The sequence below is a fragment of the Chiroxiphia lanceolata genome, chromosome 2 (genome assembly GCF_009829145.1).
Source record: "Chiroxiphia lanceolata isolate bChiLan1 chromosome 2, bChiLan1.pri, whole genome shotgun sequence".
NCBI classification, from domain to species: domain Eukaryota; kingdom Metazoa; phylum Chordata; class Aves; order Passeriformes; family Pipridae; genus Chiroxiphia; species Chiroxiphia lanceolata.
Genome location: NC_045638.1, coordinates 15,394,352 through 15,414,521, shown reverse-complemented (window position 1 = coordinate 15,414,521; position 20,170 = coordinate 15,394,352). Strand labels below are relative to the sequence as shown.

At 35.5% G+C, this 20,170-nt stretch overlaps 1 protein-coding gene across 2 annotated transcripts in view; it reads right to left on the bottom strand.

Moving 5' to 3' along the window:
- Nucleotides 1–1,039: 1,039 nt before the first annotated feature.
- RPS6KA3 (ribosomal protein S6 kinase A3) overlaps nt 1,040–20,170 on the bottom strand; it is a 76,008-nt gene continuing 56,877 nt past the window's right edge. For both annotated transcript variants that reach the window (XM_032678702.1, XM_032678704.1), the window contains 9 exons: nt 19,999–20,123; nt 17,836–17,961; nt 16,002–16,091; nt 11,579–11,737; nt 8,291–8,452; nt 8,016–8,092; nt 7,114–7,231; nt 6,195–6,335; nt 1,040–5,150 (listed from right to left, as the gene is read on the bottom strand). In XM_032678702.1, coding sequence (XP_032534593.1) covers nt 5,028–5,150; nt 6,195–6,335; nt 7,114–7,231; nt 8,016–8,092; nt 8,291–8,452; nt 11,579–11,737; nt 16,002–16,091; nt 17,836–17,961; nt 19,999–20,123 — 1,121 coding nt within the window. In that variant the 3' untranslated portion in view covers nt 1,040–5,027. The remainder of the gene's footprint in view (nt 5,151–6,194; nt 6,336–7,113; nt 7,232–8,015; nt 8,093–8,290; nt 8,453–11,578; nt 11,738–16,001; nt 16,092–17,835; nt 17,962–19,998; nt 20,124–20,170) is intronic.

Here is a 20,170-nt window from a genome sequence, read left to right as displayed (position 1 = left end):
CCAGGCTGGATGGGGCTCTGAGCAACCTGGTCTAGGGGAAGGTGTCCCTGCCCATGGCAGGGAGATTGGAACTGGATGATCTTTAAGGTCCCTTCCAACCCAAACCATTCTGTAAGTGAGCAGGTATGAAGGTAAGGAAGGCTAAAGTAAGGAGAGATAATAACAGCAGGATATCAGTGTTGTATCAGCCCCCCTTTCTTCCTTTGCAGAGCTTCTGGAGGCTGACAGATCATCCAGTTTACTTGTAAATTAATTTAAAGATTCTTTTAGACAGGTGGGTCAAAGCCTTGTATGCGCGAAGGGCAGCAGCGATGCACACCTTGGATCCCATGTGTGAATTTCACCTCTCTCCTCGCGTTCTGTTGTACCAGTCACCAAACCCCTCTCCATATCCTCTGACACCTTCCTTTTGGTACATACTGAAGAAGGCCTCTGGTTACATTCCTCGTAAACTCTCTGTCAAAAGTACTGTAATTTTATGTAAACCATGCGAACTTCTCAGAATCTTCCATGTTCTCCAGGTTGCAAGGCTAAAACAAATTACAGCTGTAAGTAAGCTTCCAAGTTGTGTGAACTGCTAAAATACGGGCCTGTTGTTTATGGAGTGCTTCTGCATATAATTTCACTTTTCAAATATTTAAAAGGTTTGTTAACTATCAAATATGCCTTTATTTTCAGTGACCAGAGCAATGCAGGCATTGCAGGTATTATTTACCAGCCTCCCTTTAAGTGCTACTTTAGAGGGGGCTGGGATCTTTACAAGGTATTAAAATACAATATCCTTGCACTTCGGTCTTGTTGTATCATATATCAGGTCTATAAGCATCTGCTGAATATGTGTATTTTTCCTTTGGCTCTTTATTTACCTGACTCAACATGCGGTGACACTGCAACATTATAACTCACAAACACTTTTATTAAAAAGCCTTTCCGGTTGGCAACGCACACTGTGTGTGCTGTAAGAGTAGAGTTCAGTGTTAGTGATGAACAAATGACGACTTTTATAACTAGGCAGGACAAATGATTAAACAAAACAGCATTTTAAGATGTTTGAAAGTTTATTCATAGTAGAAATTTCAATTTCTTTTGAAGACTACAAAACCTGCCATTAGACAGGAGAACAAGCAATGATAACTTTCCAGAACTGTTTCTAGTTACATCTGGAACAGTTTTAATTACACATTAATAACATGATTGGAACATTTTCTATATCAGACTCTGAATAAAACAATCATTTAAAGTATTCAGTACATTTTTTTTTTTATTTTTTAAAACTAGCATTTCAGTTCTATGACAGCAGTGCCAAGCATCTAACAGATGCTATTGTAATGGTCTAGAATAAGGTACAATACCACTGATTTCCTGGAACAGTACCTTAGACTCACTTACATGCCATGCTGAGAAAACTAGTATAAAGTATGATTGTATAGAATCGTAGAAAAATATTTTATCTGTGATTTTGTAATTTTTTAAAAACGGTTTAAGTAGACTCCCCCCCAAACTAGGTTGCAAAATAATTACATCCCTCATAAGTACACCTTCCCTTTGATTAGGTCAAGAGTATCAGATAAAGCTAATCATTTACATCATTTTCATAAGTGAAAATTCATCTATTAACCATTGCTGCTTACTAAAGGCCAGCACACTTTGAATCCTTTCCTTCCAATAATAGAAAAGCACAGCTTTAGTTGGTACACCACATTTACAAAAGCAAAAGACACACAAAAAAAAATCCCAGACACGTAAATGTATTTTCTTATGGCCTTGTCTCTTTAGAAAAAAGTTTTAAATACTTCCTTGAAAAACTCCTTATAAGCTTCATTCAATGTTATAGTGATTATGAATACAGAACACTGCCCTTACTGGATATAGATGGCATTTAACGTGTATTGCAACTGTACTCTTCCCTCCATTTGCTCGTGCTCTCAAGCACAGTAAATTATAATTTCACACTTAAAATAAATTAAAAAACCCCATGGCTGACATACAGAAATTCACCTGTATCTGCAGTTCTCCTTTTTTTATCCTCTATGACTCTGCACCCTTGAGTCACTTGCTACGCCTTGCAGACCAAGCATCAGCCCAGCAATGAATGTACACAGTGTATCATACACTCACACTCTAACAGAAAGGTGCTGGGACTCAAAGAACCGTTATCTGGATTTCTCTATAGGTTCTAACAGCTGCAGCTAAAAAACCATAAAAATCAATGTGAAAGTTGTGAACATGGAACCAGGACGTAAGGTACTTAAAACAATGTCTAGCCTGTAAAATAGGCAGACCCTTTACACCTTGGTTTAGAAAGCAACTTAAAAATATCTAGACTTGAATACAGTCAAATTAGGGCGTGCTAAACCCCAGTTGTTTTGCTACAATTTAAAATGTTCATTCTCTGCTGCTCTATACATGACATAATAGCAACATCTGCCAAGTCTAGACTAAATTAACAGCTCACTTGAGAAAGCAGATACATAAAATGTAGGAGTTAACTTTGCTTCACTGTTTGGCTAATCATCAGTGAGCTTGAGGACAACAAAATACGGCTACAATAAAACTACTGAAAGTACTTTTAAATTATTTTATGGATATTGCCAATAGTGAGGCAGCTTAACACTTCCTCTTTTTGGTCTGTTGTTTGCCAGGTATCTATAGATACACACTGAACAGAGGAGAAACTCCCTCCTGAACTATTCTTATTGACACACTGGCACGTCTTGACATCCCTTTATTTCAACAGTATCAGTTTTAAATCCTGTTTGTTGACTAGATATGTTAATCTTCTGATTAACACCTTTAAAAGCCACCAGAAAGTACAGTTTCCAGGCTTTGAGAAGCCCAACTTAAAATTGCTCACAGAGCTGAAAATACATTTTCTGAAAGGTAAGGTTTTACTAAATTCCTCTGGAACTGCTGACACTGTCAAAAAAAATTAAAATGGTCTTTTTCTGCCTCTAGTTAGATATGTCTCTTGAAGAAAGGGTAGATGCACCTGTACAAAGCAAATGTCAATGCTAGAGCACCAAGTAAGGGAAAAATTCTAATTGCTTGGAAGAGCCGTGTATTCAAATTTCTGAGATCTATGCTAATTTAAGAGTCCTTGTTTATAAAACCAGTTCCTTCCAAATTACATCATGGATTAAATATTTAGCAGATTTTTAAGGGCAATAATGGGATCTTTTTCAAGTTTAACAAAGCAAGGTTCCCCTAGGAGCTCAGAAATTCTGGCAGAAGAAACACTCCCATTCATTTAGAGCAAATCTGTGGTGTCATAAAGATTATTCTCCCTTTCAACAAACCTCTGATGATTTTGATTTCAGGGAAACAAGCCAATTAATCATCATAAAAGAAATTTAATACAACTAAACCAAGAAAATACCTTCTTATGCAAAACACAAAATTGCACCTTTTAGTTTTTAAATTGCATTGTTCATGTAAGATGTTCACCCAGATCCATATTTTATTAAAGCTGAATTCCCAAAAGCTGTTTTCATATCTGAAAGGAGTTAATGCAGCATGTAATTTTGGTGGAGTGGAACACTCAGTGAATTCAAACACATTCCAGTGCTCCTTCTCATGTGGGCAATTTGATCTTTCAAGACCAGCCATCGAGATGCGCCTTTAATTACTTTAGACACCAAGAGGCCAAGGGTATTACAAGTTTATATTGGTATTTAAAGTGAGTCTTTCATCCTCATTACAAACTTGCTTCCATCTGCAAACAAGTGAGAATGTTCACTCTGAACAGCTTTATCTTACCTGACTGGAACAATACTATTTTCATGCTAAATTAGAATTACCCTTTTCTAACCAAACAGATCTGTATGACTCGCCTCTCATTTTGCTTTTAATGTCAATTAAAATCAGCAGAAAGTAACTGACAGAACATTAGATCCATCAGTTTTGCAACTGCAATGAATGCAGTTTAAAACTACTTTTTACAGGCTTCTGCTTATTAGCGGACAATGTTTTGCTTTATCTTCACTGTTGTCTTTCTTCTGTAATGCCAACATTCAATCACTGAACAAATCCTTTGCAGCTTAAACAAAAGTCATAGGAGATAAAATATTAACAATGGATTATAAGAATAAACGATATAGAAATGTCCTCTATCAGAAAGTATTTAGCAGTGATTCCTGAGTCCAGAGATTAGACAGGAGAGACTAAAAGGGAGGGGAAGGGGAACAAAAGACAGAGCAAGTTATCTTTTCTCTGGGTTATATTACCTATTGTATATATATAGTATGGTGAGAAATCCACTGTCTGAATTTTGAGTACTATAAACAGTATCCTGATATTCATAACATGACGTGGTGTCAAAAACACAAAAATGCAGAAAAGACATACGTGAGGAGAACTACTTATTCATAGTATTACATTCAATAGCTGTTTAACAGTCAGGCTTCTTTTAGAGCTTTCCAACAATACTGATTAATCCAGGTGAACTGTTTAATCAGACTTAATTGTCAAAATGATTAATAATATCTATCTAAGTAAAACAAGGCATGTATACATTAAAGAAAACAGCACAGAAATGTACTGCTTGTGAACTGTTTACAAAAACATACAAAATGTTGGATGGCACAAAGTATATAGTGCTAATATAAACAGATTGTTTAAGCTAAGTGCTTAACATAAACTGTCCATTTCTACCTGTAACAAAGAATATTTTAGGGGACAAAAAAAATATTCCTTATAAAAATAATGCTATGTGGTGCAGAGTGCTTTATTCAGTGTATTTTTGACAGAGGTGGCATTTGTAATTCTTCTGGTTTATTCAGTCGCGAACATGATCATTCTCATTGTTTCCACTTGTCACTCCGTTTGCGGCTCCAGTGAGATCAGTAACTTGCCATCAACAGTTTAAAGCGAGAGTAGATGAAAGCAGTAGCAGCAGCAGGAGCAGCAGCATTATAGGTACCAGCTGGGTCAGAGTGTGCTTGCAGGTATCTGTCAGATATGTGCTACCTGTCGCCATGATTTGTGCTATCATCTTATGCCATGGTACCAAGTGTCTGGTTGAGGTCATTTCACAGGGCTGTTGAGGTAATTTTTTTTATACCTCTCCTCTGAGCAAGAGTAGAACGGCCAACTGGCTCCAAAACTGGTGACTGATTACGATTCAAAGCAGAGTAAGTTGCTGCCATTGCACCCTGTTGGGTAGAGGGGAAAAAACTGTAAGAGTATGTTGTGACTGATGCACACACCATAGACACACAGTGCTAAATGCCAGAGACTCTGAACAAGTTTTAACTTCCAGTCTATTTTCATCTACAAAACAGAAACATACTGCTGCCTTACTCCAATACCAGCAGTGTTAGGAGTGAGTGTTTTTTAGGGTAATGAATGATTTTACATTGCTTATAATGTCAAAACCAGAAGGTATAAGCTAGATTGCTAAATTAAGTTCTCTTTCTCTGCTGTGTGAGATATTTGGGAAATGAAATCCCATTAATAGGCTGTCTCTGCTTATCACTTATATAACCATTTCAGTTTCCAACAAAATATATAAAATCACCACATTATTCAGAACATGAAGATTTATTTAAAAAAAAGTTAGAAAGTTGCGAGCCATGGGATCAGAACAACCCCCACGTTCCACTTGTGGTTTTGGATGCTAGAAATTTCTAATAGCTGACTCAGAGACAGTGTTAATTATATTCTTCAGATCCCTTTTATGTTGCACAGGAGATTCTTGAACGTAGGACTGCAAACAGGGTGGAATACAGAGAAGTAGAATTCAATTATTTCTGATTTTCCTCTGCTTGTTCAAAGTGAAAAAAAATTTCAGGGTCAAAACCAGATCTTGTTTCAGACAGATTGCAGAATAGTGTGATACCACTGTAATTAACACTGCCCTTTTGACTTCTCTTTAGCTTTTACTGTGAACACAAAGTATATTGTTTTATTTTAGTTACTGACAATTAACACTCCTCTGAAACTGTAAAAATAGATTTCAAACACATGAAAATTAAAGTATTTTTAAAATATTTTAGATTTACCCCCTGTAAGTGGTTTCTCATTAAATCCTATTACATATTACAAGTTCATTTTAGGGCTTAGTGCAACAATCAGCCATAACAACTTCTCAGAGTATTTAGAGGAAACACATGCTACCCCTAACTTTAAAATCAAAACAACCCTGTTTTGTTTACACTATTTTTGGCTAAACAAACAAGCTGAAAATATCTATGTACCTTCACTAAATGGGGAGCATCCTGCCTGTTCAGCTGGTATTGAGGCAACTGGTCACAGTGAACTATCCAGGGATGACTAAGAACTTGGGCTGCAGTCAATCTTTGATGAGGGTCAACATGAAGCATTTTTGAAACAAGGTCCTGTTTCAAAATACACATTCAAAATAATATATAAAGGGTCAATGCAAATAACAGTAAAACTTCAGCTTTAAAACAGATTAGAGTTCCAAACTGAAGATTTCAGAGGTATAAAAATATGCTCATAATGTCAGTTTAAAACAAATGAAAAATCACCCTGCAACGCTAACAGTATATATTTTAATTATGTGACTTAATGGAAACTTGGTAACGCAAAATGAAGGTATCCAATTAAATAAGGAAAACTTTAGCACTTTAAGTATCTACATAGAAGGGACATAAAGGATATTGCACACTGAAGTTCATTTAGAGTCTATTTGGTGTATTTGATGTACTTCTCAAAAAAGTTGTCCAATAGTTTTAGTTTGTACAAATGCAGTAAAAAGAAAGTATAATACTTCAGTGGTTTTCATTATCATGATTTAGACTGCCTGTATGCTTTTTTAATGTCATGCTTCCACATGAAGCTTTAATAGTGCATTTCTCACCACGGATAACTGTGCATGGGTGTGAATACTGATAAAATACACCGTATTTCTAAGGTCAGCTGTTAACTATTACAGCGTAAGGCACAGCTGTTTTTCCTCCTACATGCAAATGACGGTTGAAACATGAAAGGATCAAAAATAGGAGACAAAATTCCAGCCACATAAGGGATGAGATCAGTATTTTAAAATAACAAATGGGTGAAACCTAATCACGTATAAAATATACATTATGAGCAACGTGTTACATTGCTATCCATTCCTGATCCCCCAAAGGACAAAGGAAATATACTTGCCTTAGCTGTGTCTGAAACAGTATTCCAATAACCACCACTGAGAGAGAACTTTCCACTACCTATTCGGGCCAAAATCTCCTCTGGAGTGTCATCAGGACCATTTGCAAAAGGAGTGTAGCTATTTAACCAAACAATTTCAATGTTAATAAACTTCCATAACCCGGACCTCAATAGGTATTATAAATCTGATTGTAAGATTCAGTGAGCTCAGCATAATTACAGGCAACAGACAGTCAAACAGTTGTAAAAAGAAATTATTCTTAACACGTTAAAATACATGGCACTGACTACAGATCTGTTCTTACTGCATGTATTCTCTATTGGGTCTGAAAAGCAGATTTTTCCACTGAAGTGGCAACCTTAATAACCCAGCATAAAAAGATAAATCTAGTTGCTATTGCATCTGCCAAATATCTTTTGAACTTGTGGTACTATATTTTAATTTATTATTCATCATCTTTTCTACAATTCATTTCCATTGCATATAAAATGCTTTTCTATCACACATTATATCCTAACTGCATCACTTCAAACTATTCAGTGGCTCAATTTTGCACACAATCAGGCTTTAATGCATTTCAATTTTATTTGCAACATATATTTTCTTCAACATATATGCTGCTTAATCTTCTAATTTTCATGAGACAATAGGATCTTGGTCCTAAATCACCTTTAAGCAGAAATTAAACACCTAAAATGGATGAGATGTTAGAAGCAAAGAATTTTTCACATCAGTCCCTCCAAATCTGGATTCTACTAAAGGCAAAGCATATTCTCAACCCCAAAGTGGAGATTAATCAGTGCTCTGATAGAAACCTCTGCAACAGTGAACCTACAATTATCATTCTTTTTTTAATATTGGTTTGCTATTCTACAGCAAGGCAAACTAAAACTACCCTTACCCAGTGAGCATGGTATAAAGCAGAACACCAAGGCTCCATATGTCACATGCAGCATCATAACCTTGCCTCTTTAAAACCTGAAGGAGACAAATATTTTTTTTTTAAAAAACCTGCTCAGAAATGCTTTGATTATGACATAAAAATAGTAAGATTTCAAATTTTTAGTGTTTACAAAGTGATTCTACTTGTTATGCAAGAACGAAAAAAAAAAAATATCTAACTAGCAAAAATTCCATTAAGATAAATCAAGGCACATAAGCTATCCTGGTATTTACCTCTGGTGCAACAAAATTTGCTGTGTAACATGGTGTCATCAGAAGACCATTTTCCGCTCGCAGTTGTTTTGCAAAGCCAAAATCACAAATTCGAATTGATTCTGGATTACCGGATTCATCAACATAAAGAATATTGCTAGGCTTCAGGTCCCTGTGAACAACCTGAAAAAATAAAACAAACTGCTAAATACAATAAGCTAAACACATGAAAACCTTTCTATTATAATTAGCAATTCTGCTACTTAATTTCAAGTCTCCCATCAGTGATCGGTTTCCAGAGTTCCACCTTCTGCCATCACCTGCAGGGTTCTGATGCTTAGTGGTGTCTGGAACGCTACAATTCTAACTTGGAAACTCTTAACTATAAAACACCCTCCAAACATCCCACCCCCCTAATTTATTTGCAGAGAGAGTTCCAGATGTCTTGTTCTAACGGTTGAATTGCAAAATTCCTTTTAAACCTGCTACCTACAAGGCTCTTTAAATCAGACCCTTTGCCTGGTAATGTCTTTCGGAGTTATGGGCGTCTGTAATGACCGGTTATATTTTCTTCACAAGACAAATTAGCCTAAAGCCTCCAGAGTCTGCTCTCTGTAAAGGAAAGGGTATACACAGCTCTAAAACAGTAGGGGGGATCTAAATGCCCTCCTTTAAATATTTAAATAGAACATGAAGGCCTTTATCTTCCTGATTGTCCTGTGTGTTTTATTAATAATAAACACAGCTTTTCATGGTTAAATCTGAACAGAAGAGACTGGGGTGAAATATTTAAAGAAGGTAATCACGTTGGAATGAGAAGATACTCCCAAATTCCTGCAAGTAAGGGATGTGCAGAAAGCAGAAGTTCTACACACTCCTCCAAGGCGAGCAGCGTTTCAGGAAAGTAAATAATATAAGGCTAACAAGTAAAAGAGCGCAGAGGGTCTTGCACGTTGCAAAGCCATTTAACACACAGTCTGTTTAGTAGAGACTTTTTCAGCCTGCAAATACTTTGCAATTCTCAGATTTAACAAAACAAATGCTTAAAATTATGGAAATAAGCACTTTGTAAGCTAAAATATACAAATGATATTAAAGAATTTGACTTGGAACAGTAGATGTTAAGGGGAACATCCTGGCTTTAGATGTCAGTGTATGAGAGAACCAGGTCTTGATAGCCCTTGTTTTTTGGTGCTCAAATAGATGAGAAGCCTTTTTCTCTAACTAATGAGTGAAACATCCTTTACTGCTCCAAGAGGCAGAAGAAAAAAAATAAAAATCACAGTTTTATTCTCATTGATGCTTCAGGGTTTTTTTTAAAAATAGATTCTAAAAGGGGTAGAAAGGAAAAAGTGGGCAATAGAAGCAGCACAGATCTGGGGATCTGGCAGTTTCTAGAATCAGTCTGCTTGAGTTTTATGCTTTTTTTGGAAGAAGGGGAAGTAATTCTCAAGTAGGGGGAAGAGTAACAGCCTAGTTCAAATACAAATGCTAATTCCCAAGCAATAAAAATGTTTATGTCAAATAATAAATAAAATACCTTCCTGTATTAAGCTGTTTTCTCAAAGTTAAATTTTGAAAATATTTAGAAATATAATTTAAAAAAATATGTCAGATTGTTTAGGTTATTTTGATATTTTGTACAGAAATAAAATTTTATTTAGAGCAACAGAAGAGAGCAAAACAATGTGCAAGACCTTTCAGTTCTTTATTTCTTAGCATCATTGTTTTGACTAGAAGTCTCAATTATCTACCAGCATGCAGAATTTTGCTGCTCCAAGATGACATGGTACTTCTTGTTTATCCTTATGATGATGTCTATTGTGCCAATCTTTAATTGCTGTATGCTTTTAGAATGCTTTGGGTGAGAGATGAAGAGGAGGATTTCATTCCTTACTTAGCTAGTTTTCCAGTTCAAAAGTACTATGAATGTCCATGAGGAAACTCCTTCTGGGAAGGGTTGTGGAGACTGCACACAGATTCAGAGTCTGTCAAACCAGATATTACATAATACCATATTCAAATGAGCTCCTCTGGTGTCCAAAGGAGTTACAACAGGAAAATCCACTGAAGACAGGAAGGACTCTTCCAGACAAAAATTAGACTACTGAAGTGCTCACTGTTTACATATGTGGCCTTCTTTCACGTGGAGATGTACTTAAGACCTGAAAACTTCCAAAAGCCAAAATTCCAAAGTGCAGGTGGTCTAATAGAAGTTAAAATGCCAATATTTACAGAGGTCTACAGTAAAGAAACAAAGGCTCCTAAAATCCCTTACTTGATGCAAGGACACTGGGCCTCTTTTGGCCCCATTTGGCAAGAACGAACCAAGTTATGATTTGTTATTCTGTTATCTGTATTTCCATACAGAATATATCAAGGTTTGTTCATAATTCCCAGGGATGCTGCTGGCCAAGGATTCTAGTCCTGGGCACACAGACTCAAATGAAACCACACACATGAACAAGTGATTCAGAAAGTGATGAATCACAGAATAAGATAACTTTGACCGTAACTTTTCTGGAATAACAGCTTCCAGAAATGTCAGTGTGTGCTGAATTGTTATTTGTTACTTCAAATAATTTGAGTACTACGTGTTCCAAAGCATCTTTCCTTGGGTAATAACATCATGTATGAGCAACCTGACTTTTCCTTGCACCTGTACTTTCTGCTTTTTCTCTATTCCCTTTTTCTTCTTTGCTTAAAAATGCAACACAACTTATCATTCTTGCTATGCAGTTGTCACACTGGCCTTCTCTATATTTGAACTACTTCCTCTGTTTCCAGACTAATTTCCCCAAAGTGTCAATTTTCTGTCTCCTAACAGTCTACTACAACTTCCTGACCCTATGGCACAGGAGTTACAAGTCATAAACAGTGTTCTTCAAAACCAAGAAGTCAAAGAAATTACAAGTGCGATAGGTGGAAAATAAATTTTCAGGGTCTATCACAGGATGAGATTGAAATTATATGAGGTCCTATGGGTAAGCAAAAGCACTGGTCCTAGCACTTCTTCCTGGACTTTCTTCCTCTCATATCCTCTCTGTTAGCCATTATCTGCATATTCCACAGCACTGTTGACAGACTACATGAAGAACAACAGAAACAGTTGCATCATCTCAGTTATCTGAACACATACACAGGTGATAAAGAATGTTTTGATTTCAACATGAATTCCTGCTGCAATGTAATTGTTTACAAAGAATTACTTAATTACTACACAGAAGAATGAACCAAGATATGACTTTATGCTTCTGAAAGAGAAGAATATTAACAACTATAAACATTTTGTCCGAGATGAAAACTTACCCCTTGTGCATGGAGATATTCCACCGTTTTTGTTATTGTGAACAGAACAGCACTGGCTTCTCGTTCGGAGAAAAATTTCTGCCTGAGAATTTTATCCAGCAGTTCTCCTCCTTTCATCAGTTCTGTTACTACATATACATATTTTCCATCATCATACACCTGCAAAAAGTACATAAACATGTAAACTTCAAAATGTTTATTCTCTGCTGTCTTCCTGTGAAACACTCAGAGATAGTGCAGGTGTGTCCACAAGCTGTTTTCTTCGATTATTTGCCCCATATTTCTCAACCCACACACTATCCAAACACGGTTCATCTTCAGAAATGAACACAAAGCCTCCTACAAAAAGGCAGTACAGTAATGAAATAACATAAAAATACTGGCATCTAAGTGCTTAAAGACAAAAAAGGATGATTAACATATAGTTTTCCCCCAATAGTTTTACGGAAACAAAATTAAACTAAACATGAGAGAAATTAAGTAGTAGAAAATGGAAGCTAGTCTAATTAAGGCAAAACCAGAGCTAATTCTAGCAGCAATTATTGCACCAAATTACAAATATGAACAGAGATCATTCCAACTGAACAGTGAGCCAGAAAAAAAATAGAAAAAATAAATGGAAGTTTACCTCAAATAGCCTCCATGAACACTGAAGTGAATCCATACAAAGCACATAAAACCTATATCGAAGTCTAAAATTTATAAAATATGCATATTTTAGCCCTTACTTCTAGTTCTGGAAAATGGCTTAATTTTTGCATGGCTTTTACCTTCCAGGAAAGCAGTGGTTGGGAATTATTTATATTATCACCAGGGGGCGCTACAGACCGAGCGATACCAAACCACGTTTTAAGGAATATACTTGAGCATTTCATTTCACTTGCACTTCCATAGAACGGTGGACCTTAAAGATCCTTTTGTTCCAACCCCCCTGCCATGGGCAGGGATACCTTTCACTACACCAGGTTGCTCAAAGCCTCATCCAACCTGGCCTTGGCTCAGCTCAAACCACCCATCCAGAAGTGGTTCCTGCTTTGGTGAAAACTTTTACAGGCTCCGTTTCCCATTATCATTTCAACCTATCTTTTTATGGTGATGCTGCAATTATTTTCTTCAGTAAAACATTTCAAATTAGAACCAATTTAAGTAGAAACAATTATCCAAGTTGTAGTAAAATAAATTTGGGAATAGACATCAGCTAAATAACAGAAAATAGGAAAAAAGTTTTCATCCCAACCTGGGAAATATATGCTACTAAAGTTCTAAGCTTCAAAATTTTTGTGCTCTTAACTATACTAAAAGGATTTATCTTCTCACCGGAAGAACGTTAAAGAAATTATTCTGCAGGTTTTTACAAGCTTATGATCTTAAGGAGAAGAAGACACGATGAGTTTCTGTGTTATCATTTAACAGAAATTTTCCCCCATGGAATATAAATGACTGATCATCTGAATGTGTTTGTAGTAAGACTTTAAACATTACACAGTATTGAAAAGCAGAATTATCTAATTCTAGATACTAAACTGGATATTTTTTTAATAGGCATGCTTTCTGTAATCCTAGTAAAACATAAGGAAATAACCTTATTTCATTTGACAGACAGTACTGCAGAAGGCATTCAAGCAAAATTTGCATTTGGTTACTATTTTATCTGCTAGTCCTGTTTGCCTGCCAAAAAAAGCCCACAAATAACTCACCCCAAACAAACCATTCCCCTTGCCCCCATGCCTCTAACAGTATTATCAACTTAGTTGTTTGCACTGAATAAATACTGTTGAAGTTTTCTTCATTGTCAGATGCACAGTATTATGCTAAGATCATAAATGTGACCCTACTTTTTAAATTAACTCTGGGCACAAGCCAAAGATCAGCTGGTATGTCTTCTCTACCAGGCAAGGTGGAAGAAACTATAGTAAGAAACAAATGTAGGCACATAAAATTTAATGGAGAAAGAAAACAAGGTTCTTGCAAAGTGAAGTAAGATTTTACATACATATAGTGAGGGTTTTTTTTAACTCATAAATAAGCACTTGGACAGGGAGACTGGATATGTTGTTTCAAGTTTCTAAAATGCTTTGGAAAAGATTCTTCAAGCAATGCTTTAAATAACTCAAACCAGTACAAAAGTTCTGCTACAGCACAGTAACTAATACATTAAAATACATACATATAATGGTCTGGCACAGGAAGTTTCTAGGTAATGTTTTGTTGGAAGCTGTGTGCTTCCTCTGTTCTTACACTGTTTCCTAGGCATCCACTAATGGCCTCTGTCAGAGGCAGGATATTGGATAAGAAGGACATCTGAGTTAGCACAATATAGCTTCTTCTTTTGTTTATATACTGTGTAACTGAAAAAGACCACTGATAACAATCAGAAGGAAAACCCCCAGAGGACTGTGCACTGCAGAAATAATTTGGTCTTTTGAATATCCATTGTTTCAATTCAAACACCTTCAGAATTAAATAACATAAAAAGGCTGAACAAGAATTAAAATTTCCATCCTAAGCTAAATTCAAGTATTACTGTATTTCTTCTTGAAATAGAAGAAAAGAAAGAAACTATTTCTTGCAGGATAATTATTTCCACAGACAGGCACTTAAACGCTGAAATGTTTTATTTTGATATTTCAGATTAGAAGCATTTAAGTTTTGATGCAGAACTGAATGAAAAATTGAGCAAATCAACAGTGAGTTTTATTTTTATAATAGGACATGGTGCTCGAGTTTGAGACCTGAAGGAAAAACACTCCTTATTGTCCCCTCTGAAAGTTGCAATAGCACTGTATTGTGGGATATGCAAGCAATCTGCCCCATGGACCTACAGATTTAGGACAATGAAAAGTTAATGTTAAATTCTTACAATATTGGATATTATACAAGTTTCTATTATATATGAATCCTATACCTCTTTCCTTACACTGGACATCCATGATGTCTGCTTGGGGAACTGATCTGAAGCTGAAGTGAGTGAGAATTACAGTCTGCTGTCTTTCTTTCTCTGTGGGCTTAAGGCTTTTTTTTTTTTTTTGTAGTCTCCTATTTGTGTATTGCTGTTGCTGTGCATGAAAGACAGTTCCTGCTGAAAGATGACTGATGATGATAAAAAATTAATTACAAAGTAAAATAATTCGGCATATATGGCAACTGTTCAAGGCTGCCTGGATTTCTCTGTTCTCAATGTAAAATATTCATAAAGCTAAAGTTCAGGAAAGTGCCCACATTCTTATGTTTGCCTTCCCACTTAAATAACATAACCTCAATTATGACTTAAAGTAACACACGAGCCAACATGCAGCACTAAAAGCAACATGATTGCTGATGCAGGTTCTGTTTAGCACAGTTGCTTTATTGTCCAACGGCATGAAGCAGAACAGAAAGTGGGATTGTAATTGTGGTATCCAGCCTGCAGTAAGATAAGTTCCGTGGTGGGCTCCCTTGTATATCTGCCTTATTTTGTTCATCCAAGAGAGGGCCAAACTATATGATATTGATAAGGTGAAGACAGATTGTAGTAGAAGAACTTCATGCAGAGTTCTCTAGTGCTCATCTCCCCAGTATTTATGAGCTATTGTTTTAATGACTTCAAAATGTCCGACAATCGCCCTTCAGCTGAGCTCAGCTTCCAGGAAACGGTTTGCTGTTTTGCTTGAGGTTTTGGTTGGGGAACCAGAATATTTTCCTGCAGTCTAACAAAGTCATTAAGCATATGCCTTTTTAATTTTTAATCCTCTTCAATGAATAATCAAGCAGAGAAAGACAATTTTCCTTTTCTGTTAGATCATCAGAATCTACTGTTCACTATGAAAAACCTCTACCTCCTGACTTATGCTATTCCTTGCTTTTTATGGTCAAAGCATTTCTATGGTCAGAGCAAATAGCAAAGAAAAAATAGCTAGATAGTGTTCCATACAAAGACCAGACAAAGATACTAGGTAAAAAAGACTGACAACCATGGATATGGAAAGATTTTGTCTACTACTGAGTAATACTTGCTACTCTCCATGAAAATTACCTCGGGTACTGTGCTAACAGTGAATCCTTAGTTATATAATAATGTACATTAAAATTGCTTTTGATTAATGTAGACAAAAGCAGATTCAAAGTTAACTAAGCAATAAAAAAGCCTTGCTTGTCCCTTTAAAAATACAGCCAATGGCAAATGACTTATTTTTGTGCTAGCATTTATGAAGGATGAATTATTTGACTCTTTAGGATCATGCTGTACCAAAATATGAGCATCTTTAAAAGAAAACATGTCTGTAAAAAACTGGATACTGTTGAATAAATTGCATTGGGACATTGTTTTATTTTTAAAATACTGAAAAACATGAACACAAATCTAAAACGTCGTTTGTCATCTCTCATATTAGAAAGCAATACACGATTATAATACACTAAAGGACATCTCTAAAACACTACGTACATCTTTTAGGGTAATAATATTTGGATGCTGTCCATAGCGCAGTAGGATTTCAATCTCCTCTGTTGGATCTCTTTTACTCTTGTCAATGATCTGTAAGAGCAAATAGATACATAAGCATAATTCTTTTTGTGAATATTATACAGTGTAACACCTTGGGGTGCTTACTGGCATAAACAGTTAAACAATATTTATTGTTGTACAGGGGATGGATTATAACCCAAATCCAGTTTGTTAAATTGGAAAGCAAGGCAAAGCAAAAAATGTTGGAAAAAGTGAAAAAAATCTCTGTTGAGAAGCATTTCGGAAAATAAGTGATCTGATCCCTTTGGCTGTGATAAATAATGCAAAGCTTTTGAGTAGATAAGTCTTCAGTCACCTATTATTTAATAAAATAGGAAGTTCCTAATTTAACATGATATATTGGTTTGATTATGTTAATGAACTGATTTTCACAATGCTAATCTCAAATATTTGGTGCAGCAAAAGATAAAGCAGGAGAGTAAGAGAATAAAAAGATTAGAAAAAGTAAAAATTTCTCAAAGTTAATTCAAACAAGCATTCATTATGAAAGTCCATTTGAATCTCTGGAGATTTGCTATATCCAAACCACTACAGCTCTGAAGTTCTCCCTGTGTAAACAAGAAAAATATTGTTTTGCCCTACTTAGAACGTATTCTTCATTTTTTTCTTCTCCTGAACTGTAGAATTTCTTATAACGTCTTCTCCATCTCTGTCCTACCCCTTCATCTTATGCCCTTACTGCTACAGCCCCATCCTAACACATCAGACACTGATCACCTTATTGCTTTTGTCATGATTCCTTGAGGAAAAAAATGCCTTAACAGAGGCAACAGAAAAAGTGAGGCAGTCTTCACAATAAGTGTTGTAGCTGAGGGAATTAACAGTTACACCAGTACTTTCTTCTAATTTCAAAAAATTACTTCAAATTGAAAGCACAGAAATCAAATCTGTTCCTGGCCAGAACAAGAATAAAGATAAGTATTTAACTACCAGATTGAAACTGGAAGGTCTCCAGGAGGCAATCTACATATAAGGATACAGCAAAACATAATTCAGCTTCACATTTTATATAATTAAGTAGTAAGTTCTTCAGCAATTAAAAAAGAGAACTGTCTCACAGTACAGGATTTAAAGACTGCTTTTATTTTTCCACTTAGAAAATCTGCTTATCCATACTTCTGCTTTCATAGTAACCATTCAGTCCCACAATGTTATACAGAAAGACAAAAAACCTTGTAATTGCAGTTCTGGGAAATCTTCTGATTTCAACTAAGAATTTAATGCCTTCAAAGAAGTGTTAAGAAAGCCCGATAGAATAACATAATAATAACAACATTAAAAATCTTATTGAAAACTAGGAAGCAAAAACAAAGAGCTGAAGTTTATTCTGGAAGTTGTACCAGACTTAACACTGTTACGAATGCCTTACCCACCTGAGAATTTATGAATTTACTTTGGAAGCAAAAAACCCATATATAACTATGTTTGAATAAAAGTAATCAATTAAATTACATTTATAAAAAAATGATAAAAGGTCATGAAAGCTTTTTGCAGTACCTTTCCTCCTAGAAGCAGTCCTGCAGCTCCTATCAGTTGCCATAATGATATAGGTGATTCAAGGACTGAAAATTGCTTTTCCCTACCCAAAACAGCATATAGATAACAAAAACCATAGAAATTCTATATAAATATCTCCCAGTATATATTCTATTTGGTTGACTAGTATAGTTCACAGTTGCATATAATATATTTTTATATTAAAAAATTATCTTAATCTCTATGTTCTCTATGGCAAATAAATTAAAGTCATTACCTTTACAGCATACTCCATGTTTGAAGCTTTATGAATACATCTCTTGCAGATAGAGTAAGACCCAACTCCGATATCTTCCTTTACTTCATATCCATCAGTAAACTGAATGCTGTTTCTGTGCAACTGCTACCAAAATAACATTATCAATTGATAAATATTCTTAATATGTAACTGATCTTTTTATTAAAATAAGCTTTTTAAAATTTCTATTGATTTGCTTCAAACTTTCAACTGATAACTGACTACACAATGTCAAAGTGGTCTAAAGAGCCACTACCTTCTGTTCAAAATTAGTGTGGGGTAAATTATAAATTAGATATATCGTAAATAATACTCACTGTATTTTAGAAACTGACAGAGTTATTTTTCTGATTACTGACTTGTTAAAGATAGAATCTCCAAACCAAAGAAAACCAGAAAACTTCGAGATAAAATAGTGATACAACAATGGTAAAGAAGTATCACTGTTTCTGTTATCTGAACAGATAGATGAATGCCAGCTGGAGAATTCAGACATACTGAATAGAATATAATTAAATGGAATTGCATGGAGTGGCAGTCAAAAAATCCTTTCACAGAAATAAAAAGCTGAAAGAAGGACAAGTGTTCACTCTTGTAAGGGAAGGAAATGGTGTTCTAGTGTAAGGAGTTTGTGCAAAGGATGCAAAGCATTTGCAGGAAACCATCTGGGTATCCTGCAGCATAGAAAAGAGGAAATAGAGTGAGGAAGCGGTTGAGGGGCACAGAGGAAAGGCATCAGAGAAACAGACCTTTACAAGAGAAGGAAACCATACACAAAGAGAAATAATTTCATCCACAAAACTATGGGGGAAAGAAGCAGCACAGAAAAGCTTGCAGACACTTCTAGCAAGATACCAGGACCAGAAATAATTCTATGCATATATCAAATCAGACAGCTTCTTGAGAATAAAAGAGGGTATAAACATGTATTTTCAAAATTTTTATTACACATGAAATAGTAACATGTAGAAAAAAGCATGTTGAGACTATTCTAGACATAATGAGAATGTTAAGGAAATATAAGAGCTATGCATGTTCTGAATAAATTGTGTTTTTTTTTTTAATTTCTCAGACATTTTCAAAATACCTGTGCAGTGCAAAATACAAATAATACAAATAATACCCAATCATACAGCACACCTTTTTATTTCCTACCCACATTAGGAAGTTTTCAATACAATTTAGATTACCAGTTGTTTTTCATGACTCAGTAATTAGAATTATTTAAAGCAGAAAGACGAAGTAGAAAAACAATTTTTGCAGAGGTCTTCCAGTTTTCTCTCCTGTACGTGCATCTGCTTTTGTCCCTGCTAGTTGTAAGCTCTCCAATGTATTTTGGAACGACCTCAGCCTCATAAGCAGGCAAGGCAATCCTCTTCCCCATTCTAGCAAAAGGCTCACCTTTCTTGTCTCACAGAAAACTGCACCTTCCCAAAGGTCTGTTGTGCAAAAATAAGCAGCACTGGCAATAGCAGAATATTTAAGAATAGCAACTGCATTAGGCTATTAGAAGTGACAACCTCACAATTATATGGGAGACTGTACTGGAGTCATTCTAATACTTCAAGGAAGCGAAAGCTTGAATATGTACTGTAACAATGACTTGTCTGATACACTGAAATCAGTCACAAAATAGCACAGATTAGCAAATTAACTTAAAGTGGCTTGGGAGGGACATGGATTCCATGTCCTGGGTCACGGATTCCAAGATGCACAGCAGTCCAGAACATGCAGATATAATCCACAATTGTATTTCAGTGCCTTCTACTACTGCATTGCAGGAGTCAACTGACATTTTCATGAATGGGGAAAAAAAGTCAAGACATCTGTTATTCCCCTCCATCTTATAATCATGGCTTGATATTAAAGAGTTAATTCAGTAGAGATGGTAGAATGTTTTCATCTAAGGGTTGCAACCTATTTACACCTGTAGCTGCTCAGTAATTAAAAGGTCCTGCACCTTCAGAGATTTTGTTTGGATAAAACAATATGATCTTTACTTTTCTTGTATAAAAGCTGATAATGACTTTGTCATGGTACTTCATTCTGTGAGGAAGGAAACAATCCCTCCACCAAGACACAGCATTGATTTTTTTTTAAATTGACTGATCTACCAATTTTTTTTTAAGCAGATGTACTCACCTGGACGATTGAATGCACTCCAACTGTCTGCATTGCTTGGCTTTCATCATCTGATGCAATAGCTACAAAACTAAATCCCCGAAAAAGCTGATGTGCGTTAGCACTGGGTGGGATACCAGGTGAATCTGAAAAACATATTGTCTACTTACAAGCAGAGTTTTTAAAATATAGA